General features: G+C 38.8%; 1 protein-coding gene across 2 annotated transcripts in view; it reads right to left on the reverse strand.

The window, feature by feature from the left end:
* Positions 1-442: 442 nt before the first annotated feature.
* Positions 443-25,989, reverse strand: part of LCOR (ligand dependent nuclear receptor corepressor) — a gene marked incomplete at its 5' end in the record, with an annotated part of 52,174 nt that continues 26,627 nt past the window's right edge. The window contains 6 exons of one of the 2 annotated variants that reach the window (XM_080347414.1): positions 443-1,896; positions 4,708-4,801; positions 7,668-7,949; positions 12,457-12,589; positions 22,239-22,318; positions 22,731-22,796. In XM_080347414.1, the coding sequence (XP_080203540.1) occupies positions 927-1,896; positions 4,708-4,801; positions 7,668-7,949; positions 12,457-12,589; positions 22,239-22,318; positions 22,731-22,796 (1,625 nt within the window). In that variant the 3' untranslated portion in view covers positions 443-926. Of the gene's footprint in view, positions 1,897-4,707; positions 4,802-7,667; positions 7,979-12,452; positions 12,590-22,238; positions 22,319-22,730; positions 22,797-25,989 lie in introns of both variants that reach the window. The other variant, XM_080347413.1, reaches the window with a different exon arrangement.

Raw genomic sequence — 25,989 nt, forward strand, 5'->3', positions numbered from 1 at the left:
TCTGTAAAAAGCATAAAGGTCACAAAGAACCTTAGTTCTGTTATGAGGCATACCCTAATACATCATTTAGTGTACCCTGACTGCTCCTGACTGCAAGAAGCTTGTCTTCCGTGAGATAAGGCTACATCCTCAAGCAGGTGAGTCTAAATATCACCCTTCAAAAATATCAAACAAAATTACAGCAAAGGTAGTGTTACAAATAATTAACTGACATATTCTGAAGGTAGTGTATGTAAGTTTTCCCTCCCCTCCCCTCCGGGTGAGCACTAAGCAGACAGTGAATGGTAAGTATGTCTAATTGAGAAAGAAAACAGTGGAGAGCCTAATCAGACCCAATTGATTATCCATCTAATAAAAAAATCTGAGTTCAAGAGAGGTACCATTCCTAGATAGCTTGCTTTAGCTTAGATCTTTCAATCAACTGGATCAAAGAAAAGGAGGGGAAAAAAGATTTCTGAAATGTTTTGAAGAATGACAGTCTGATCCTCATTCAAAAAAGCCTGGCTTTAAGAGAGCATCAGTTTAACAAAGTGGACTTATTTCTATCAAGTCAGAAATGAAAAATTCAACACCAGAAGTTCAGACAGGCTCTACAGGCAAGATGTTCACTTCCACAGATCTGCATTCTTTGTGAGGTAACTCAACTCTCTTATTACAGAGAAACATGCAAAAGGCAAAAGAAAAAAAAAAAGAACAAAAAAGGGTTAGTGGGCAGGTGAAGGAGGGAAACTGCACCACACCAGGCTAGAAAAATTTACAAATGTGACATTCAGAGCACACCTTTCACTTGTGTCCACACAAGTCTATGCTAAACTGCAAAGGAAAGAGCATTGCAGCAAATAGGAGAATCAAGTATGCTCAGTGGTGGCTAAACTATGCAGTAGTGCTCACCCAGTTTGCAAAGTAATTGGCACTCTACAACATCCCTACTCATCTTTCAATTCATTCGCACTTTGTGCTGCTTCTCCCTGGGGATCTAATTCAATCTTTACTGAAACATCCTGCCCCTCCGACCTCATTAATTTCATTTTTTTCTTTGGAGGGTTTTTCAAAGTGCCCAGCCTCTCTTTAACTTTGTACTCCAGTGTACTGTGGGGAATCCCATAAATACTCTGAGCTTTGGAAACACTCATTTTCCCGCTCATAACCACAGAGATTGCTTCCTCCAGTATCTCGCTGTTGTACTGTCTGTATCTCCCTCTTTTCTTCCTAGGTTGCTTGGAGCCAGGATCTCCCTCTTGATCTGAGGTGGGATATGGCTGTCCAGAGGTAGACTGCTCAGCATCTGAGCCCCAGGAATCTGGTCCAGCATCCAGCAAACTTCTCCTGTTTTGTTTTGGAAGGATAGCCCTTAACTTTTTGCTAAGCGCGCTCTCCGTTTGTGAACCCATTACCAAAGAGCTATAGCTGTACTGGTCACCAGTGCGGGACTCCCATGAAAGGTCCATGCCTCGAACTTGTGGTATCTTTAAATCCACAGGAGACGAATGGCTCACGTCCTTTTTCCCATCCTGTTTAGTTTGAAGTGCCATTTTTTGAAAGGCAGAGTTTTCTGTAAGAAAAGGAAGGTCACTGATGTTGCTGAGTGCACCGTTTCCCCTGAATTTCATGCGGCTGAAATTGAATTCGTAGTGTGGTTTTGCCCAAGAAGCCTCCCTGGATAATATTAAGTGCTGTCCGTGATTCTGTAGTCCGGATGGCCCATGGCTGGCAGTCGTAGAAAACTGGTTTCTGCTCAGCAGTTCTTCACTAATCTGGAGTGATCGAGCCAGCGGTACTTTAAGAGATGTGGAGTGGCCATAACCTTCCCTGGTTCCATCCTGCAAGCTTCTTGGAGGTACCCCATCACCACTCTGTAGTCCCTCTGGATGGTGCTGGCTGGGTCTCCCAGGTCGCCTAATTGGATGGAAGGAAACTGATGTGAGCAGGACTTGCACAGGTAGGGAGGGATGGGTGAGGGGGCCACTCCTTTATTAGAAGGCCTTGCTTGGGTAACATCACTTTTTGTGTTATTTTTTTTCTCTAAATTTTTTTAAATTATTTTTTTATTTTAATTTTTTTTTGGTTTTTAAGTCTCAGCATCAGTCAGTTTTAAAACTTGTTCACAAAAAAAGAGAAGCTTTTTGGGCAAAGAAAAATGAAACCTGTTGGCTGGTCTCTGGTTGGGTTCACAAATTCTCGGAGTAGAAAAGACTTCGCGCAAGCGTCTGAAAATATCACCTTAATTACAAAGTAGTAATCAATCGCCATAGATCTACACACAACTGTGTTACTGGTGTGACGTTACCACTAAACAAGTACAGTAATAAAAGAGTAAGCCAAAGTGCAACATATTCAACATGCAAATATGACTGCCACCTGCAGTATCTATAGGTGGAAACCCTGGATGATGTTCGCTTACATCATATTGAAGAACTGCTGCTCAGGATGAAAAAAAAGCAATACTTAGCAGGCCTCAAAGGTATTTACTTGACTTTCATTAAGCACCAAATATGAAAGCACTGTATTTCACTAAACTTACCAAATTGCTCTCTTAACAACCAATTGCATATATACATGTCCCTCATTTGATACATAGCAAGGACAGGAAAGAAAAAAAGACCCAAGTTCCAACTGTCATCAAGATGAAGGATTAATAGCAGAAAAAGCGGTACGTATTTTTACCATCTTCCTTTTCACAGTGTTCTTTCCATGACACAAAGCACTACTACTGCAGATAAACACCTATATTTTAATATTTTACTTGCCTAACCCCCTGTAGTAACTAAGTCACACTAGTTTAAAAATCCACCCCCAAACTTGTCCATGTTCAACATACAGATTAAAGAGGGAACTAATAAGCAATTCTAATGTAATGGTCTGGGACACTACACTGGTGTAAAGCCCTCTAGCTAAGTCAGCGTTCTCTAAGGACAGGATACATACTGCTGAAAAGCTACATTGTTCTTTTTAACATCACATTGGGATTATAGAAAAACAGTCTTTAGAGAAAAGACATCCACTGAAAGGACCTGGCATGTAACATACCCAGTGCTCAATACATACGCTACCAGCTTCTCTCCAGGATGCAACAGATCAGGGTTGCAGTGGGTAACGAGTCAACAAGGATTCAGAACAAAATCCAAACAAGTGAATGGAAGTTTGTGATCCCAGAGACTCTCTTACGCAATGTGCATTCTCTGTCCCTCCTACAGCATCTATTGGCATCAGAACGCGCAGCAGGGATTCTGCACCTACTCGAGGTCACACTGAGAGCTAACAGGTCGCACCTGATGTCACCGAGGCTGAACAGCCTGCAGCCCCTCAGCTTCTGAACACCTGTGCAAGTAACCGCAGGTGCCGCAAACTCTCCGGACCCACCGAACTGATGGGGACAGTGCCAAACGCTGGCCCTGTCACCCTGTCACCCCCGAGTGTTGTACTTTGGCCCTCACTCTATACACAAGGGAACAAACAACACGCAGCCTCGGTGGCTTCTGGTGCCTTCCGAGGGAAATAAGCTGGAAGGAACCTGTTCAGAATCGAAAGAGGAGAGCTGGTGGGGAAGGTTTATGCTAAAGAATTGTGAAAAAGTATCAAGAATAACTTTTAAACAAGGATTGAGGTGTCTTATTAATAGAAATATTAAATGGAAAAAGTAATCTTGAAGGGAGAAATCCGAGACAATAATATTTTTCCAAAGAGAAACGCAAAAGTTAAATCAATTGTTAGCAGTACATGGGAACGGTGGTGCTGGGTTGTTAGTTTAAAATTTCTAGTTTTTCAAAGTCTATTGTAAAGCTAAATGCAGCAATTAAATGGCAGTTTAAACCATATACTGTTCCTGTACTTCACAAAAAAAATTGTTCACAGTAGCTTCAAGAAAAAAATTCTCCCATCAACACTCAAAATCCCTCTTACTCCCAGTCAACCTCTCCAGCACAATTAACTCAATCCTCGCTAAGAGTAAAGGGTTTCTAAATGTGTGCAAATGGTGACCATTAGAAATATGAAACCTTACAGAAATTTTGTTGATATAACATTCTTCCACACCTTGAACTAATTAAGGCAAGACTAGTAGACCACATATTAAAAAAAAAAAAAAGACCAAAAAACCCCCAAACTCGTTCAGTGCTACAGTACCATCACAAATCCAAAAGGCCGTATTTAAAGTTTTCTGACCTACCAGACTCTCCCCCACTCCTTTTTTTTTTTTTTTTTCCATTTTTTAAGTTGTGGTTTATGCTAGGAAATATTAACAAAGAACGTGCAGTGGTGATTTAAATCTAGTGCAGCTTCACTCATCACCCAAATCACTGCTACCTCTAAAATAAACTTTTCTGTTAGCTAACTTTCCCCTAAGTGAAGTGAAATCTAAATTGTACTGCAAAGCCTCTACGATTCTTCATGCATTTAACTGAACTTGCATCTCCACGGACATCACTGATCACTGAACCCAAGAAGCAGGCAATGGAAAGATCTTTGGCTAAGTACGAAATTGGCCAAAATAACAGCTATTAGAGTTCTTAACTGAAAGCTAAACGTGCCTCAGTTTGCGACAACTCTTATTTGGCAGGTGGGATGAAGGTATTTACCAAAGGTACAAGTCAAAAAACACATTACTCCAAAGGGTTAACACCAAAAGTAAGTTAAAATTAACAGAAGCTAAGCACACATTTTTTAGTAAAAAACAGTTTTAAAATGTCATAGTAAGTTGCTTTCTCTTACCCATTTCCCGGAGTACTGGAGCACCCTGGAGAATGACTCAGAGAGGTGCTGCCGGCACAAGGACTCTTCTTAGTGGATAAATCAAGCACACCGTCTGTAGAGACAAAGAAATGACTTCAGTGTTTGAAGTAACACAATCAGCCACGCTGTCCCTTGACAAAACAAGGCTTTTGGGCTAAAGCCGTATTTAGTATACAGCATTTTTTATTTTATTTTATTTTTAAGCAAACTAAGACTTGGATTTGTTTGCAATTTGTCTTATGAGTGACTTCAATACAGCCCTCAGAAGTCACAACAAAATTTGGCAAAAATTAAAAGTGCATCTGTTACAGGGGCCAGAGAATATAAGTTTACCTACAAATAACAGTCCAGGATACAACACAACCTATCACATAACTAACCCTCATCAGTCCTAAAATGAGACATTCTTCAACTTTCTGAGATTGGGGGGGGGAGGGTTAGGCCAGTATTTTATTTTTTTTTAATCCAAATCTCTGTAGGAAAGTTCATTGAGACTTTCATATTGGGAAATTCACTTTCAAATGAATACACACATAAATGCGAGACTCCTCCTCACCTCGCAACTAGCTTCATCCTTCTTCCCATGTCTCCGATGGGTCCCTGCTGGCAGAGCTGCTGCCTTTCCCCTCTCTATCGTGGCATTTTGCTCTCTCTCTTCTTCCATATACCAATTGCTTTTCCTGCTAGACTGTTTCTTCCATTCTCACTAATGGCACTTCCTCGCACTCACCCATGCTCCTCTGCAAGCCCTTATATAAATGCTGCATTTCTAGGCAACAGCAAAGGGAGTGCTTTTTGCTAGAAAAGCCTTGCTCCCACTGCAATGAAACAACCTGAAATTCTGGTCATTTTAATAAGGGCAACATTGTCATAGAAGCAGCACAGCCATCTGAAATTCCTGGAAACATTGAAACAAGGAATATATGAGGCAAAGACAAATTAAACGCGTTGGCAAGGTAAGCCAGAGATATTTCAGAGCTCCTTGCTCATTCCATCTACTCAAGTAAATGCCACTCAATACAAGAACAATATAAGACGGCTTTCAGATTGCTTAAAGTTTTCATTTGACATATGGAGAAAAAACACGATAAACAGTGAACTAGAATTAACTTATGGAAAGCTGTTCCACCCACTGCGTTTAGGAACACACCATAACCCCAACTGAAGGAAAGAGACAATTCAATCCTTCTTTTGAACAGCACTTGGGCAGCCACGAGATACAGAGACTGGACCAAGCATCCCCGCCTTGTCAAGGGGCTCCGCTGAGCAGCCCAGCCTGCTGCCCAGGCCCTGGCACCCACAGCTTGCTCCGCCACAGGGGTCATTACAACCTACAAGTCTCCGAGGGCAAGAAGGACCAGCCTCATACCCCACAGGGAAGTTTACCAACCAGCTGGGTTCCCCTCAACCTGCCAGAACAGAAATATAACAAAAAGCACCACTAGTGGTCTTTCATGACAGCCTCTTAAATCTCTCATTAACAAGTTGGGCAAATCTCTTCCCAATTACATGAAATGTAAATTGCAAAAAAAATAATTACATCAGCAAACAGATTACTGTGTAAGTTAATATGCACATATTCTAGTTCCATAACAAGTGTTATGAACATTATAAATTATCTTACAGCTTTTTTGTCACATGATAAAGAACAGTTCGTGTACATACTTTCTTCTTTACAATACAATCCTCTAACCAAAAAATTAAAGAAAAAAACCCACCACAAAGCAGCAAAACTGATTCTCTTCCTCTCAGTGAAAAGCTTCACAATGAGAGCAGTTTATCACAAAAATACATGCAAAAGACACTCGTGAAATACATTTATAATAAAATCAGCTAGAAACAAATGCCTATAGGCTAAATGAACAGGTCCTCACTTCAGGACAGACACCATATAACCTTTCACTGCAGTTTGTATCCAAAATGTAGCAACAACTTTCAACAGGTGCTGTAAGGGCAGTAAGTGTCCAGATGCCTAAGCTGCATATTGCTGCACACATAAAATTAACCTTTTTACAAAAGTGTCCATAAACCTAAGTTCAAAGAATAAAGTTATCTAGAATTCTGTACTAGCTAGCAAAAGGCTTTTTTTTTTTTTAAGGTACATTGAGGATCGACAGCCTGCTTTGTATTTGATACAATGATTTCAGACACTAAAGCATTCCTAAAGAAAGGTAAAGGGGCTGATTTTAATCCTATCAGTAGGATACACTTATAATCTCTATTCAACAGTTTCAGAAAAAAAGCATTCACATACCATAATCAAGTACAGAATTTGCTTGTTAAAAAACATTTTTCATGGAAAGCAAAGTTTTCAAATTAAAACAAGCTCTGCAACACTGTAACAAGTTATTCAATCTGTGCTCTGCAGAACAAGTCTATTTTTAAGGTAGAAAAGAGACATTTCTTCCAAATGCATAAATCTGGAAGTTTTGTATAGTTCATGGGTATCATTTTTACAGCCTTCACAAAGCAATTTCTCACAGACTTTTAAAACATACTGTTTTCAGACTATGACCAGAAAGAAAACAAACCAGTCCTTCAGTCAGACCCTGTACTGATCCTCAGAAAGGAGACAACATTATAGTTTTTGGGGCCACATGAACTTGTCTTATCAGCAAGCACACAGTCTATTCTGGCAGAGTGTTTCGTGCAGCTCCCAGCAGGAACAGCACACTTGTCCCCAGAGTTTGGAGCATGTCCATCCCCTTCACCCTTCCTCAGAAAAATCCCTCACGTCTACGGGCCAACATTCTCTCAAAAACTGCTTTCCCTCCTGCTTTCCCAGCCACATCCAACCAGTCATTATTTTATTGTAAAAATATCCACTGCTTGCCACTTTACATTCATTTTAAGAGTGCAAACTTCTAACTGTCTGGTTTTGCAACAAGGATGCCATTCATGGACTGCTGTAGGATGCAAGACACTGGTAAAAGTCCTACCTTGTTCACTAGGTTCTGACTGAGACTTTCTGACAGTAAGGTCCAGAGGTGAGTCTTGGTCAGCCATGAGAAGTTTGCTGAGCACAGGGTTCTGAGCAGTTGCAGCCGTGGGAGAGGAGGCGACCAGAGATGCTTTCAGCAGGCTTTGGTTCTTTGTGCTATTGGGCTGGCTGGAGTCCTGAGTATTTTTTGAGGTATATTCAGCAGCAAACTGTCGGATCATTCGCTGCATGATCTCACGGGCCACTAGGGGAATATTGGGGTCAGAGACCCTAGGACTGTCTGTAAATATTAGAGATTTTAAGGAACCACTTTAAGTAAAACAGCTTTTATATTAAGTTGTTTTTATATTAAGTAAAACAAAAAATCTAAGGAAAAAAAAAAAAGCCAAAGATAAAATAGTTTCTATAGAAAATGTACTTTAGTCTTATAATACCTGAACATGTATCATAGCTGAGTCTGGTATAACCTTGCCAAAATAACAGTTTCCTAAGAAAAATATGCAATCTCCTCTTTTGGTTTAAAATATAAATATATTTTACCAGACCTTTAAGAGGTGTGGAAACAGACAGAAGAGCGAGACTCATGAAGAAAACTACCAAGTAATGAAGCTCACTCCAAAACAACCGAACAGGTTATTCAGTGGAAGAACTGAGTAACTTACCTGCAGCTGCAGAAGGGGAAAAGGGAGAACAGAGTTGCAGCAGTCCCCTGCAAATTTACCAGGAAATAAAGCCCTATAGCTCTAATTCTTTAAAATAATTCACATGGAGATCAAATGTTCAAGTGTCTTCCATTTCATTCTATCTATTCCATTTGACATTTCTATCATTATAATCAATTCAACACCAGGTACTACCCAAAGAGCTTGCACATATACAAAACCCTAAGATGTGTCACATGAGAAGTTATTCTATTTCTAGGAGACCTGCTGAATCTCTTAGTAAAAAATGTGGAACGAAACCTTTCAATTTATGTATATGAAATAGTGCATAAATATGAAGGTATTTGCAGATGTGGGCAACCCAAAAATATATTGGCAAAAATCACAGTCTTGGATCAGTAGCAATTTGTGATGTCAAAGGAAATCTGTAACTCCTAAATCACAGAATCTAAGTCCTGCCATTTCACCTCAAACACTCCTTGTGTTCTCTGGCCAAATCAGGTTAAAAAAAAAAACAACACACCACAGCACCCCATAACAACTCCAGAAAAGGCTCAAAATGTTTGCTTTTTTTCTTTCTGAAGAAACATTCAGAGAAAATTGTGCAGTACAAGGCCAAACAAATCTTTACTATTGTTCTGTTTAGAGAGCTGCTTTTAAAGTGTTTACTTCCTCTTTAAAAAAATTGCCTAGGTTGAAAGGTAATCTATTGAGACTGAACTATTAGAAGCATTAGCAGTATCTTTTGTGGAACATTTCAGCTTTAGATTTGCCTTTTACCCCATTGTTGACAAAAACACACCAATCCAGCAAACCAGCTTTAGAGTATCTGTAAAGGCTGACTGACATGAAGGTTTGAGCATGTAGTTGCCCACAAACTAAAGAGCAGCAATAAACAACTACTGTGTTTCTTGATGAAAAACCATATTGAGCTTTAAATACTTAATCCAGCCCAAATTCCTTGCTGTTAAGCACAGCTTTTAAATGTAAGACCTTATACAGTCAACACAAGTATTCTTATAAGGGTAGAGTAGCTGTACATTTCCAAGACATTTATGTAAATACTTAATAATTTTCTTGTAAAATCTACAGGTGGTTTTATTGTTGTTAAGGTTGAGACACTAGAGTTTTAAGAAATCACCAGGAGATGAGCAGAACTCACTTTCATTCCAAGTGCTCCACAAGGACCCGGGCCTGGAGAAGCATGGGAGCCTATTTCTGCTATGGTGACATTTCTTCCATTTTCTAAGCTCTCTGCTACAACCTGCTGAAGGACACATGAAAGGCCCTGGGAAAGCCCACTGGGACACAAACCAATGCCATGGACACACTGATGCCAACTCCTTGGGATGTGCTTGTAGTGCACACAAGTGGGGCCAGCAGGAATGAGATCTATGGCACCTACATTTTCTGAAGAAGAATCACGCCTCTCCTGTGCATCCATGTTCACAGATACAATTCAGTAATGCTTAGAGCTGAACATATTTCCAATTCAGGGAGAAAATATTATACATGCCTACAACCAGGCATCTTTGTAATATGCAACTTCAAAGAATCAGCACAGAGTGACTACTGAGAGCTTGCTAGTGCTGCTCAAGCTAAACTCTCTAATTCAGTACACAAAACTCAATTTTCAACCAGAAAGATAGTTACCTAGCACACTGAAGGCTTCTTGCTTAATGTAAAGTCTGAATGCTAAGGATTAAAACTATTCAAAATCAAGTGCAAAATATTTGTTAGTGCCTCTGCTGCATTGCTTGAAATCAACCAGATGCTTATTTTGACTCCAAATGTCTTTTTTTTTTTAATAAACTAAAATTAACTAAACCAGAGATTCTCAGAGAAGAAAAATACAGCAAATATTTATCAGCTATAGGCAATCTAAAGCAGCACCTCTGAACTTTAAAATGTTAATAGCTTTTGTGTATTTTATCTATACTGAAACCTTAGCAGGGCAGTATCAAGCAAAAAAAGGTATGATTTGATTAAACTATCAAAAGAAGGTACCATCCTGCCACAAGGTAATGGACAACTAGGTACTACCACTCTGCTTTCAGTGGGAAGTATGAATATTTGAACGAAACATTATTAAGTCAGAGTCACGTGGGCTCAGAGCAGAGAAAATACGTAAGATTAATGGACAGTAAACCTGTTCAGAAAGTTTGCTGATCCTGATAATTACTTATATATGTTAAGACCATGAGTGTCTGCCCTTGCCATGCAACAGGCACCTGTTTGCAGGACATCTCCATTTTCTCTGATCTGCCTGGGCTACAAAATACCAGTCTCAAATGTTACTGGCAGTGAGGATGGAAAGAAAGAACTAATCACTGGCATGAAACCAGGAGAGCCCAGCATCTCTGAGCAATGTAGGAGTGTCAGAGTTCTGCCGTTCTTTGTGTCCTCTTTGGTATGACAGTGCCTGCGGATCTTATGGCAGTGGCATGAGTTCGAATAACCTTTCGAGCAATCTAAATACAGCCAGGCTTCACAACGATGCATAAGGATTCAGAACTGACTTTTGCCAGGCTTCTTCCCCTCCCTTAGTGCTCCTGCACCAAGCACAGCTCTGCCAGAGGAAGGTAAGCAAGAGCATCCTAAGAATATTCTCAACAATTCTTCAACACATGAAGTGCCCTCGTTATCTGCATTCTGTGTCTCTGATCATGGACTGTGTTAAACGCCTCATTAGCACATTGCAATATCTGCCAAAAGTTTTCTGACAATTAGGGAAATATGTGTTTCTAATAAGACACGCACAAATTTAAGCTCAATTTTAAAGGGATGACATCTTTAATAAACAATTTGGAAGTGAAGGAGCTGCATTTTTTCCTCTCACCAGAAAAGTAATATGGAAAAAAAGGGATATTTTCTCTAGCTTTTTGTTTTCTTAAATCCCATCTGGATTTAAATAGAAATGGGATAAATCTAAAAGCAAAAGGAAACCTTAACCTTAAAAGAAGAAAGTAGAAAAAAAACCAAAAATCCCACACAAAAAAACCCACACCAAAAAACACTGAAAAGGAAGACGTGGAATAAAAGCACTATCTGAACTATCAGTAGTCATGCAATAACTATCCTTCCTCCCATCCTACATGCTTCTATACTTTATGCAATACATAATAATGTATAGTTTGTATTTATTCATTTGAGTCATGAAAGAAAGGCTAAGATACTGTTATCTACTTAAAACACCTTTAAATATTTTGGTCACTGGGAGGAAGGGCTGAGGACCGGCTACATCAATTTCTAATTCGTTAAACTGAAGCCTTGCATTGTCCCCCAGCAGACAGGTTGGAATTACTGATTTGGCAGATTTTCTTACACATGGGTTAGACTGATAAGTACGAAATACTTTCATTCAGGATGCATTTGGAAGCAACCTCTGGATTCATGTTTCTCAGATTGGTAGAAAACAGCAAAATTAGTTTTGTGCCTTCCTAACAGCACAGTTTAACTGATGTAACTCTCCAGAAGAGATTAACAGCATTTTCCAGCATTGAGCTACTGTTATTGTTCTCAGCATATTTTGCAGTACTGATTTTTCCAATTATTTTGCTGCTCATGTTTCAAATTCTCCATATATCCCCCTTAGCACTATTCCAACAATATTTTATACTGGGGGTGGGGTGGGCAATCACTACAGACCACAGTGAGAATACTGCTGACCTTTAAGAAAAATCGCATTAGTAAAGATCCAATTAAAATTTAAAATACAGATATATCTATCTATCTATGCATCTATCTATCTATATATATAGATATATATACACACACACTGCCACTTGCCCCTCCTTCCAAATAGTCCACTCACCCAAACATTGGTCTCAGGGGAGCAGCTCTGCTGGGTAAGAACTGAGTCATTCCTCCAAAAGTGCAAAACACTAGTGTCCTCATGGAGAGATTTGTTTTAGAGCTAGATGCATTATAGTCTCTTCACCTGTCCCAAGCCCACACTCATGTATTTCTATACTATTTGAGAGTCAATTTTTACTTGATAAATATATAAGACAACTGAAAAATACTGAACATACAATGACAACTTGAACATCAGATCTTTGACAACTGCATTGTGTTCAAAAAGACCAGCAATATGTACCATTTTTCCCCCCCAATAAAACCAACCTTTTCTGTAAAAGACTGCATTGAGGAACTCTTCCGCTTGCCTTTCAAATCGAATGATTTTTGCTTGCTCTTGTCTAAGCAGAGCTTCTTGTCCAGCTTCCGAGGCTGGCTCATCCAGACTGACTAAGTGTTCCTGCAAAGATATTTGATATTTGTAAGATCTTTCTGACACCAAAATGAATAAAGTTCCCTAGGCATTAAATATTCTACTAAATTCAAAACTTTGTTAGGTAGTGAGCACAGAGTTCAATCTATTGAAATCAAACATGATTTTTGACTGCTCCAGAACATTGTACTTTGTCCTGGTTTCTTGTTGTAAATGCAGCAGAAGCCTGTAAGATTTGATAGCATTACAGGAAATAAGAACCCATTAGAAAGAAAGTTATTTAGATATTTTACAACATTTGGCTGCAAATCTCATATCTAGCACTTGTTCTTCGGCTATTACTTTTAGTTCCACGAAATAACTACTGAAGGCAAAACACAGAAAGTTCTTCTTAATTTACACAGCATTCATGGAAACTGAGCAATAAATGACCAAGCATGAGCAAAAACCAGGTCCTTTTGCACAAAGGATCAGTAGTAGCTACTTTTAAGTGAAATAAACTTAAGTTAGCTGCTTGCAACATCTACAATGAATTAAAATCCATTCTCTTCCTTACAACTGGAAGCAACTGAGTTATCTCAATACTTCAAAACAAGTGTTTTAACTAGCATAATTAAATTGTGTGAGTTGCCAAGATAAATTACTCATTTTAAATGTAACTCAAGAAACTAGAAGACAAGGGTTACAAAAATATGGAACCTAAATGCTTGGATTCCCTCCCCCAGATACATCCCCCTTTTCTCATTTCTTTTACAGTAATGCCTCGCTCGTGCTCTTTCCTGGCCCTCTCCCTCCACTTTAATTTTAAGCAATATTAAAGTTACCTGTATTTACCTACTGCAGGAATGCATACACAACCACTCTTTGTGTTCAGGGAGTGTTTTGTTTTGTTAACCTTTACAAAGTATCAGTTACCACAATATCTAGGCTACATCTGTTTTTTTGGCCTCTACTGTACGAGTTGATTTCAGGTTCATATTCTCATGCAACTAGAAGGGAAGGGAAGAACTGGCAAATCAATTCAAAAGAAATGAAAAGAAGGAGTCATTCTTAAGTTCGCACCCTCTCAACTTCAAGAGGTTTAATGAAGCAAGGTTACATACCCAGCCCACAGTAAATTAACAAACACGGCAGTCACATGAACTACGTGCAAAGGGTAATAATATGAAATGCTGTGGACTCTGGCCTGAACAACATGGGCTCTCACCTTCAGATTTGTAAATTAACAGCTTCCAAAAATTCTCTGTCAGAAGCAAGGGGGGATAACTACCTCAGACAGGCTATAGAGACAAAGCAGTATCTTATGCTAAGTCAAAAGATGAGGAGCATGTGCTGACAGAGGTGGTGGGTGAGTAAAACAACACGTTTGCTAAGGTAAGAGTATCCAGAAGGAAAGACTTTACTTTTTATCCACAACAGAGAGATTCCACACTTGCTCTCAACCTGTTGGCTCTCATAGGAAAATTAGCACTTTTGAGACAGTCTTAAAGAATACGGATTTAACTCACGGATTAACTACAATAACAGCATTCACCTCTGTGCCAGGTAGCCCTGACCCAGTAACCAGCAGTAGAGCTCCCATAGATCGCTGGCATTTTACAAACACACTGAAAATGCATTTGTACTTTTCTGATAATTAAGATATGTGAAGTATCTGTACAGATTTCACAATAAAAATATTTGTGGAGAACAAGCCCAGTATTTCTGTAAGAGTTACTCTTCGGATGAGACTTCAAACAACATACTTGAATTTTCCTTTTGAAACTGTATTTCTGTATCTGACAAAATTTAGTGCAGGATCTGTCCTAGTTATTGACAGCCATTCTGAGTCAAGCCTCATTACCTTTTAGGCATTATCAGGATAATTGCAAACTCAGCTTATCAGCTGGTGTAAAAAGCAGGCATTTGTGCAAATTAAGTAATAAGTAATCTAGGCATACAGAAGTGTTGGAACAATCAGTGGAATATCTAAGCATTTACAGGCAAACTGCTTTAAGCTTTACTTTAAAAGGAATCTCTGCAAACTGATGTACAGAGACTTGGCAAAAAAACATTCATTAGAGTTAATTAGCATCCTCTGGCTGACATCACACAAGCCATTGCAAAAAAAACCCAAAACAAACCGAACCAAAACAAAACCACCACAAAACTTTCTTTTAATTCAAAGGACAGAAGATTTGGAACTGCAAGAAACATACCCCTACAACCTCATCTCATACTTCGCCCTGTGACAGATTATGGAAGATTCTGGAAGAAGCCTAAAAATAACAATAGCCCTTGCCCAACACAATGCATTTCAAATCTTCCCAGCACTTTTCACAACTAAGACAACACACAGTCAGTATGAGCCTCGCAGCTCAGTTGAAACCAAGTTCAGGGCAGCAGGCCCCACCATAAATGTACCATAAAGTTTATATATAAAGAGTACAATTTAATTTGCCTGGGCTAACTAAAGCTGCACATTTTCTACATAGAGAAGGAATTAAGAGAAAGGAATCACCCAGCAAAAAACATTGTAAGTGGCTTACGCTGGTAGGGCTGAATAAAGGATCGTTTGATCTACGTTTGGGAGAAGAGGGGACCAGCAAAGCAATGGCGGTGCTTAGTTCTTACCCCCCAGAATAAGGAGCATGCATCTCTTATACATGTATGGTTTTTATTAATATCCATGCTAATACATCAAAATGTAAAGAAATACAGTATAAGAGTCAGATTTAACCTTGTGCATAGACGAAAAATCTTCAGCTGCTTTCTGGAACCTGCGATAGAGCAGTGACTACATGAGTCAAAATATACTGGAAAGATTTCTGTTTATTGCATTTTTTAATTATTTTCTTATCAATTGTGTCACAATTATTCCAGCAATCTTCGCAGCTGGTTCACCCCTAGAAGGAAACTTCAAGTTTTCACACTAAATATTTCATTGTGATTGGTATTCAAAAGCAGTTTCCAAAAGTCTTTGTTTTGGGGACGTGGTTTGTGTCTCTGTGTATCTGGTTTTGTTCGGTTGGTTTTGTTTTTTACATTTCCCACCATTTCTTCCCAATAGCCATTATTTGGATCCACTATCTTTAGGCTCATCCTCTCACTCTACACTCCTGAATCACATAAAAGTTTTCAGTACCAACATGCAGGTAGAGGAAGGAGAAAAACCTACTAATATTCGGACAGCATTGTCATCGATTACAAATACCCTGAAAAAAACCCAACCACGTTTGATTTATAAACATAGGATTAATTCTATTCTCTTTGTGCCTCTCTTCAGGTGGGGACCATGCCCCAGAGCACCCCTGGAGTTCCATCAGTGAATATGCAATACCACTATATTGAACAATATAGTTTCAGGAAAAGATACTTGGAGTGGTTTGCACATGCCCCCAAAGGGCTGAAGCTCTTTTTTACACTGAGATATACAGCATAACATAATTAAGTCAAAGAGCCATAGAAATACAGAGCTTGGGTTTTCACAATGCAAGGTCAATGCATGACCTTCAGAGACCACCTAACCCTGGACAGCCTGGCCTTGTCAGCACTAGTGTTGGATCCTCATGGAGACCATCTTTGTAGGAAACTGTAAATGCTAAACTGCTGGCACAAAGAGAAAGAGACGATGGTGGTCTTATATAGATACGGCAACAGCAGCTTCACGTTTAAGCCACAGGACCCACACAGACGGAGAGGGAAGCGCGCACAAGCTAGAATAGCAGATAATTCCTACCCATCCTTGCGGAGAAAACAAAGGAAGGCTTCCCACAGACCACGCGCGGCTGCCCAGCTTACCCGTGGACCTAGAGATCCAGTCCAGCCCCCCACCCCACGGCAAGACCAGGAACAGTCAGTTCGACAAGAATGTTTCAGCATCCCTAGGTTGTCTTCTCCAACACTTCATCTTTTCTAAGACTGCACAGTCTTCATAACTCTTAGCCTGTGCGAAGGAATCTACTATTTTCTGCAGACAAGCCTTAAGGGCACCAGCGACTCTCTTCTTTCCTTCTGCCTTCAAGACCAAGTCATTCTTGTTGCTTTCATTTCAATGCTATTCAGCTTCTTTACATCTCTCTTAAAACGCTACACCCAGCTGAGGTTTCACCAGTGTTCAGGTAGCAAGACAAACGCCTCTCCTGATATAGCCTCAAAAATAGTTTACTACTTTTACATTGCTACCACTTTTCAGACATCTGTAACTTGTGACTTGATAAAATCAGTATGTCTGGCCATCTTGTTTCTCAAAGTTATCAAGATAATTTTCAATTCTGAGCATGTCATTTAAAGCATCTACAACCGCCCTCAGCTTGGCATCAACTAAAAATTCAGATGGTTAACTAGTTTTTAGACATCCCTCACTTACTGAATATACATACTTCTATAGTAAACAGTATTATTTCCTTATTAAAATGACTGAGGTCAGACGTATCAAATCCGAAACAAATTCAACTTGATTGATTCGTAGCTATTGAATATAACTTATTGTCTATAGTAGGGGGAGAGAAGAAAAAAAAAAATCAGTGGAAATACAATATGCTTACATTGACACTTAAGCACAAGCAAAACTGTAACCCTGCATTACTATTAAACACAGCTGAAGATTATCACAAACAGCCTCTTCAGGTTTCAGACTCCATATCAAATTGTTTTAAAACCACCTAATACAAAATTGATAGTCTCAATGCTTGAGTTTTTTAAAGTGATAAAATCCATAAAAATGTTTTAGAGCATCTTCCAGCACAGTGAGGATCTCTGTACAGTTTAAATACATTCTAAAATAATAAAAAAAAGGTAACAGTTCCCCTACTTCAGATATTTCCTTTGCCCTCTTCAATTATTCTATGAGTTAACATTTTAAATGATAGCTTCTCTTCACAATTATTTAGACACTCACCAGTTTACTAATTGTTTATGTTCCTCCATAGTGAAAGGATAGCAGATTCAGACTCATCATAACCAAATAATGGCATGATATTACCTTTTAGATGTTTGTGTAAAGCAATTACATACAAGCTTTTAAAAATATTCAAATCATATCAGAGAAGCTTTGAATTTCAAAATGACTCCTTCACATGCTGTACCCTCCCACACTTCTTCACAGCTGAAAGAATCCTTAGAGGACCTTACACTGAAGCCCAGGTATTTTAGGGTAGTTTGAAAACCAGACTCAATCTTCTGCTGTCAATATCACAAGACTCCAGAATATGGTCCTAGAAGTCATTTTCTCTCTTGCTATTTTTGTAGCTTAAATATATCTATAAAATAGTTAATGTGCTTAGGAGTATTATCCTTCTTGTTCTGCTGTCACCAACTAATGAGATTAGTTGTGTGTCATCCCCCCTGCTTCTTTTAATACATATGAATTGCTTTATGTAGCTTTAGACAATACTGTTTTCTTTTCCAAATGAATATACTCAACTGAATCCTCTTTAAGGATTCTTTTTCCAATTTTCCCTCTTATTACTGGTGCTTCCTTCTGGCCTTATCTATCTGCATCTTTTTTAAAAAAATAAATCTTAAGCTAAGCTTGAGCTCCAACTATGAGCAAATGACAGTAGAGACTATCTCATCTGATACAAACGTTGTACATGGAGCCATGGATTTCTTCTGTAGTAACAGCTCACCCAGTTTATTCAACAAGCCATACTAAAAAATTAAGAGCCGTAATTAAAAAGAGATAAGTCGAGTACACTTTAAGTTCAGATTCTCTGAATTGATGGGTCTTCTCAGTACCACAACCTTTTAAAAGGAAAAGCTTCATTAAAAGAAAAGCAAAAACAAAACAAAAACACACCAAAAAAACCCACCAACACAAACACAAACGCCCCCCACCCCCCAAAAAAAAACAAAACCAAAAACCAAACACACACGACAACCTTGTAAACTATACTATCTTAAATCTTCCCTGTGAAGGATAAAGCCCATAAGGAATTAAGAATTACCACATTTGCAGATTATCCAAATGAGAATTCAGCAGGCTTGGTCCCATAGAACCCCATCTATTCCCTCTCACTATGAGTGTGCAGCCAGAGCTGCTTTTGTTACTTTGTTATTTTGTCTTTTTCGCCTTTTTGCCCACCAGTGTACCCGCACATTTCTGCACACAGGCACCCATGTTAATAACCTGGCAGTAGCACCTTGGGTAACTAGTTATCCTCCGACCATACCATACTCAAACAATCATGGATTCTGCATTGTATGACAGAATAAAAAAATTCTAGTTTCTAAAAGTTTTATGTTATTGCACATAACCCTTTGAATTTGGGCAAAAATATATCTGGGAAAATTTTAGCTTCCTACTTCATCTATATTTTATTATTACTTTCAAATGAAGACAACTCAATTTCTCTATCAAAAACTGTATTGTATTTTGACTGCCAAAAAATCCATGCATTTGCACAGTATTTGCAAGTAGAACTACAGCTACAAATAAATTAATCTTTTCAGAATACTTCAGCAGATGGTTCTCCATCCTTTGAAGAATGCATGTAATTGAATCTGATTGCTTCTAAAAGCAAGACCCAACATCACTGAAATGGGTGGGAGAGCAAGTGTAGGTTTTTTCCCTTAAACAGCTCTGCCAGTAAACCAATTTGGCTTCCAATTCTCATTCTGCAATTCAGAACTCAATTCTCCTTAAGCACAACTACTGGTCTCCTTAGTTACAGGTAATTCTTAAGGGCAAATGAAATCCACAAAAAAAACCTGACTATTTTTATTGGGTTTGAACTTGTCAGACCGGGTACCTACGTGTCATGCAAAGGTGGAAATCAAGTACACTGTCGAATTATTCCACAAATCCAAAAAGAGCTATTGGTAGAGATGTACTCATCAGAAAAACAAGGCCAGCCACAGCCACACACCGTTGTAATAAGTGGTTTGTTGCCATCTTGCTCCCATATACAACATCAACTACACGCCTTTTGATTCTGTACCTCAGCAATGTACAAGCACAAACCCAAATCACCCCATCCTGCCCAGTTCTTTTCCTAAAAAGATAACAGGATAATTTAAAAAAAAAAGCAGATATTAGAGGATGTGGCACAGAAAGTGTAACTGCTGTCACTTTATGTATAGAAACAGACATGTTTTAGCAGTTACAGAAGACTGAGCCTGTAGCTTCCTAAAGAGTTGAAGATAACAGTACAGATGTTGAATGGAAGAGATTTCAAATAGACTAGTACCATTTCTAATTTAGTTCAGTCCATCAGCTGAAGACTGTCCATCATTTGGCTAAATACCAAATGAATTCACAAACCTTTTTATAACAGTTAGGTCTCTGATGTTTAATTCAAAGTATGATGATGTCAAATCCATACTATTTGAAGGCTCCCATAAGAAAGTCCTGTTTAACTCTGTATTGCAAGCTAATAACATCAGCAAGAGCCAGCAGCGCAGCAGTTTGATGTACCGCGGAGGAAACAAAGCACTCACGCCCTGCCACCTCTCTTAGCTGGCACATGAGATCTCTCCAGGTCTAAACGAAGCCATATTCTTCCCTCAAAAAAAACAACACACCAAACGAAAAAGAACCAATACAGAGGCTGGGGGACAGGAAGAAGAGAAAAAAATAAACCAAAGAAACAAAACGCCCACAACAACAACACACCCCTAAAAAGTCCTACATACTCCAAATAAGCCCCATGCCAAGCACTAAGAGAACCACCAGGATTGACAGAGGAGTCACAAGTCTGATTTGAATGGACTGGTTCATGCTCCTTCCCCGCTCCCTGGCTACACACCAAACAAGAATGTGCACAAAGCTCTCTTTGCTGTCCCTGTTTACCAATCATCTGTAAGAAAAATGGTTTAAACAGGCATTTTTGGCTACTGAAATGTAAAGTGACAGAAATTGCTTGGGTTTTATTTATAAAGACTATTCTACCCAAGCCCATAGTGCCTGACTGACACTACCACAACCTTTCTTAACTCGCATTTCTCTCCAGCCTGCTCAGAACTTACAACCTCCTTCCCCTCCACCTCGTGCCTTTGCCATGAGATGCCACATCCCTCGCTGCATTCCATGTCAATCTGTACACAATCCTAAAATCTCCTTAGACCCCGATGCCAAAACACCACGGAGCACATCAGATGTGACCACATCTGCATCTTTTCTTTCACCAATTTAAAAGCCACCACACAGTACAATGGAAAACCATGTGAGGAACCTTAACATAATAACCATCACTAACATAGGAATACATCGTCAGTTTTTCAGCGATACTCACAACCATGGGCTACACTTCACTTCATGAAACTAGAAAGAAATGCCTAAAAAACCACATTAAAATATAAATAGTGATATCTCAGCTTCTGACTAAAGGTTGTATGGAAGCTTGAAAAGGACAACTATGCCTAATCAGCACACTATATGGTAGACGTTAATGTTCTTAGTTTTTGCCTTCACCTAACAATCACCAATTTTCAGAAGGTTTATTTTAGTTACTGTGGACCTATGAGGACAATTGAGATGTAAACAGTCTTTTTGAAGATCTACCCCTACACTGTTAGGTTCTGCCAGATGACAACCAGCCTCTGACAGCACCACAGAACTGATTTCTGGATCTATTCAATGCCTTAACTAGAACTGTGCTAGACACTGAATTTTGTCTTTTTATGAGATGACATAAGTCAAACAAGACAGAACTCCTTACAGCATAAACATATGTACAGCTCACCTGCTGTCAGTCTCAATGAAAGAAGGTATTATGCCTCACATCTGTTCTAAATGCAAGCATTCCTAACCCTCCTCCCCCTGCCTTAACAAAAACTGTAATACAAAACCAAGCATAAACTGGCAACATGGCAAGAATTAGTGTCAACAAGGTACTTCCTTTATGAACCAGCCACAGTCATACATGTTGGCTACTGCAGAGGAAAGAGGGCTTTTGTTTCACTCCTAAGTTGGTAGAGATCCACTCTGTGTGTTATTTTACATTGTGCAGGAAGAAGTAGTAGCTACAAGTTCCAGTAAATGAAGTTTTGCCAAGACAGACAAGCCTTCCTTCCTGTGCTGTAGAATGACCATTATTTATTTCAACACATGAGCTCGGCAACAATCACGCATAGCATGATAGCCTTTGTTTCATATAGAGCTATAATCTCATTAAGAAAACAAACTGCGAGTTTACTATGCTGGCAAAGCTGACTTGTCCACATTTCGGCTCTGACTTGGTTATAAACAAGCACAGTACAAAATCTACCATGCATGTGAGCCCTTTAATAAAAGGATATGGCTCACAGGGAAAGAGATTCCAAGATACAGAACAAGAGCCTAGTTGTTAAAATGGACCACATTTCCATACTGAAGATAAGCCTCAGCGTCTGGCTGTAGTAAACATGCACACGCCACAGTTTGGCTCCCTTGGGAAGGGTTTCGTGATCCCAACAACACCTCTTACAAAGAACTCAAAAAACCAAAATAAACAAAAGCCACCAAACAGATAAGAGTCACTACACAGTAAGAAAAAAAAAAAAACTGCATCACATAATACAAAGAAAAAGTTGCAGAGAAGAGGCAAGTCTGTTCATTGACTTGCATTATTTTAATTCAAAAAGCCTTTTTCCAAAGGAGGGGAAAGAGGTACAAGGTTGCAGATTTTCTATGTTCAGTTAACTAGGAGCAGCAAACTCCCTCCCTTTGTCCCTCCCTTACAACTATAATACTAGCTTCACACATCTGCATTGTTACCTTTACTTTTTCTCTTCTCAGGCAGCAGAAAAGACAATTTTCATCAAAAGACCAATCAGAAACACCTTCAGGCTCACAGTCTGTAAATCAGAGGAATAGCAAATTACTTCATATTCATAAACCACGACACAACTGGAGCCAAAAGAGAAATACCAAATTAAATACCTGTTTCACAACATTCTTGCCTGCATTCTGAGGATGCAGGCTTCATTTCAGCCATTTTTCTAAAACCCCAGATTACCAAACTGTATACATTTTATCTATGCACAAATCTGTTTTTCCGAGCACTGCCAAATACACTCCCAGCTACATAAAGATGAACACACACTCATTAGTAATTTTAGCCAATATGATACTAACTGTGAGCACTGCCTGGGGGAGGGGGAAAAAAATCACAAATCACCACGGTAACACACATTTTCTAGAGGCAGAGCTGGGGCTGCTTCTGTCATTAGAAATGCAGAACAAGATACAAACATAGAGATTGAATACCTTTAAACAAACTGAGATCTTTTAATAATCCAGGTCCAAACAGGCCTTCTAGAATACTTTCAAACCCTAAAAGCAAATAAAAGAATTGTTAGCTTTCTAGATTAAGTACGTCACTACAAGAATATTCACAATAGCAGTTCTATATTTATCTGTTCCAAGAACAGAGCTCAACGTGTTTTCTCTAAGTATTACAGGATGCACGGGGTCAGCTGTGATGACTGAACTACTGACAAATCATAGCACAACCTAGAGCCCACCGACTCCTCTACTCTTGTAAATAGCTAGGTTAAAAACAAAGAACATTACGACATTGAAATAAGCCATTTTGAAAGGAAAATAGGAAGTCATAGGTTCTACAACATGATCAGGTCATTTCTATATGAAAAAAATTCTCTTGCTTCAGCCTCCAAATTGAAATAAGGTATGTTTTCCCAATTAAAAAAAATACATTCTTCCATCTGAGTGGCATTCAGTTACTTTTCTGAATTTCAATAAATGTTAGAATCAGTGTTTCCTGGAGAGTTACAGGTTTAAGGAGAGGAAATTTGAAGGAAAGGGATTCAGCAGTGCCACCCCACTAAGGAACCAAATTCCAATCACAGAACAGCATCTAAGATACACCGTCCGATTTACTTCAGTGCCATGATTTATGCCTCACTTAAAATAAATCCAACCAATTTTACTTTATTCCAAAAGAGCAAAAACCTTTACCGAGATTACTGCCATTATTTGGAAATGTTAAATCAATATTACACTAAACCCCTGCTGGCAGTAAAATCTACAGAGCTATTAAGAACCCAATACTGTGAGAAGACAAGTTAGCAGAGTGAATACGAAAAGCACAAAGACCAGTTTAAGGGGGACAGACAAATTCCACCTGCTTATAAAAATGTATTCCCAGTATGACCATAAAAAAAGACTACAACTTAATGTATTTTTCCACCATTAATACTTTTGCTTTGTAGGTTTAATAATGGTTTGCATATAGCTAGAAGCAGCTTCTCCTACTTGCCTTAATCTTTGAGAGGCAGAGGAAGAAATGAAAAAAATCATTAGGACGCAAAAATACAGCTTTGAATTCACAGAAACTTGCATGGGTGAATTGGGGACAGACAAACTACCTGAAATAGCCCTTTTAAGAAACCAGTTGAAATCTAAATGACCAGATGCTAAGAAAGAAATCAGTTATTACATCAAAAAAGAGGAAGAATTCTAAAATAACTCTGACTATATACAGATCTAATACCAAAGTTATCTTTTGGACAACAGTCTTCAAAAGGAAAGGACAAGTAGCCTTACAGCCCTCTGGGTGCCAGCACACTAACATCTTTAGATAGCAGATGCAGGATCCCACAGAATTTGCAGACTGCAACAAGACTTAAAAGGCCAAAGCACTGCCAGGGCACACCACCATCCTTGATCTAACACCTATCAGAGGCTAATACAAAAAACCCCAGACTTATTTCAGAAATAACTGAGTAGAGAACAAAACAAACAAACAACAAAAAAAGGTGAAAGAGGGATAGCAAAATAAGAGTAAAGAGAAATAGGGGAGAGATCAAAAAACAAGCTGGAAGAGGAGAAACTTAAAAACATCCCATTGAACAGCACCTTGTCAGGCAGAGAAGTAGCACTGCCTCCAAAAAAAGCCAATTCAGGCTTCAGGAAGTGGCAGGAACAGTGGGAAAGGGCCGACCAACCTGACCTAGAAGAAAAATAGGAGAATCAGGGTACTGACCCATAGGTTTATAACACTGACTCTTCTACGGGGAGTTGACCCCTCAAAATTTGTACCTGAAATGAAACCTTATGGAAAACAACTAGCCAACCTCATTCTTTAGCTTTTTGTTTAAAAAGCTGTATTATATAGATACAAATAAAAATCAGAAGAGCTCCGAAATTTTACTCAAAACCCACCATTCTTAAAATAGTAACTGCCAGTGACTCATGCCCCACAGTTTGCCACACATGCAACTGCACACTGAAGTCCCTGCCAAGTTTTACAGCTTGGATATTGTACAATCGTAGTTTGCTAGCCCACTGTTCTCAGCAATGCTAATGCCACTCGGGTTTTATTAATATTAAATATTGGATTTAGCAGTTGCATAGCAACAGCAGAACATCTTATGTGCAATGCTTGACATTAAAAAAGGCAAATAAGGAAAGTATGAATGTATTCAAAAATTATACTAAAGACTGGCAAAGCTGCCATGAAGCTGAGCCCTATCCCCCCCCAATGCAAAGTGCAACGCGGTAAAGACAGTATAAGCCCTGCGATGTAGTATTCAGCCATTCAGGACTCCAAAAGAGCATATGTGTACAGTTAATCATGCATAATACATTGAAAACAAAATCTTGAAAAAGGAGCTGCCTACTTTTTATAGTATTTTTTCTCTCCATTGTCACTGCTCTTAGAAGCTTGAAAAGAACATTTCTTTTCCCACCGATTGTCCTTTTCCATTTGGCAGATGATATTTTCCTGCATTTCAAATGGAACAGAAATTAACATGGCTGCCTCCGCTAAATTCCGCTTTCTATACTTTCATCATCTATATGTTAGCGTCTGACAGTTCACAGCAGCTGAAGAGCAAGGCCAGGGGAAAACTTGCAGGAATAACAGAATTAGAAGAGAAGAAAACTGATGAAGATCCCAATATTTTAGACCTTTCTCTGAGATACATTCCTCACAATTAAAGCAGCCACACATTTAAGCCTTATAATGGTACTGGTGACCTACACAAGGGAAACATCTTTAGTGTAAAAATTTAGGAAAAAAGAAAAGGTGTTTGGTTTTGTTTGTGGAATTCTTCTTAATCAAACACCTACAAAGTGTAAAGTACCTTCTCTACCTCAGAAGACTCTCAAGAAAGTAAAGAATTAGAGGTGAGGGGGGAAGGAAAAAAATTCCATCTAGAACAAAGAAAACCCTTAGTACTGAGGCAAGGGTAGAATAACTTTTTAAACGCAGAGATTGTTACACATATAATACTATTTCACAATTTTTAGCAATCTTTAAGAAACGTTATTCTCTAAAATCTCCTTTGACAAAAATCAGAATATAGATGTGCCATTTTTATCCTAAGAGTAACAAGCACAGAAATTAGAACTAAAAAAAAAAAGTTGACTATGATGTTTTCAGCATGGTCAAATTTCACAGTCCAATCAGATCCTTGTATCACTATTTTGCATTAAAACTGAGAGTACTTTTAATGAATGACTATGTAGCTACCAGGCTCCCTGAGATAACACTATTAGAGAA

Source organism: Nesoenas mayeri, assembly GCF_963082525.1.
Source record: "Nesoenas mayeri genome assembly, chromosome: 7".
In the NCBI taxonomy this organism is placed as follows: Eukaryota; Metazoa; Chordata; class Aves; order Columbiformes; family Columbidae; genus Nesoenas; species Nesoenas mayeri.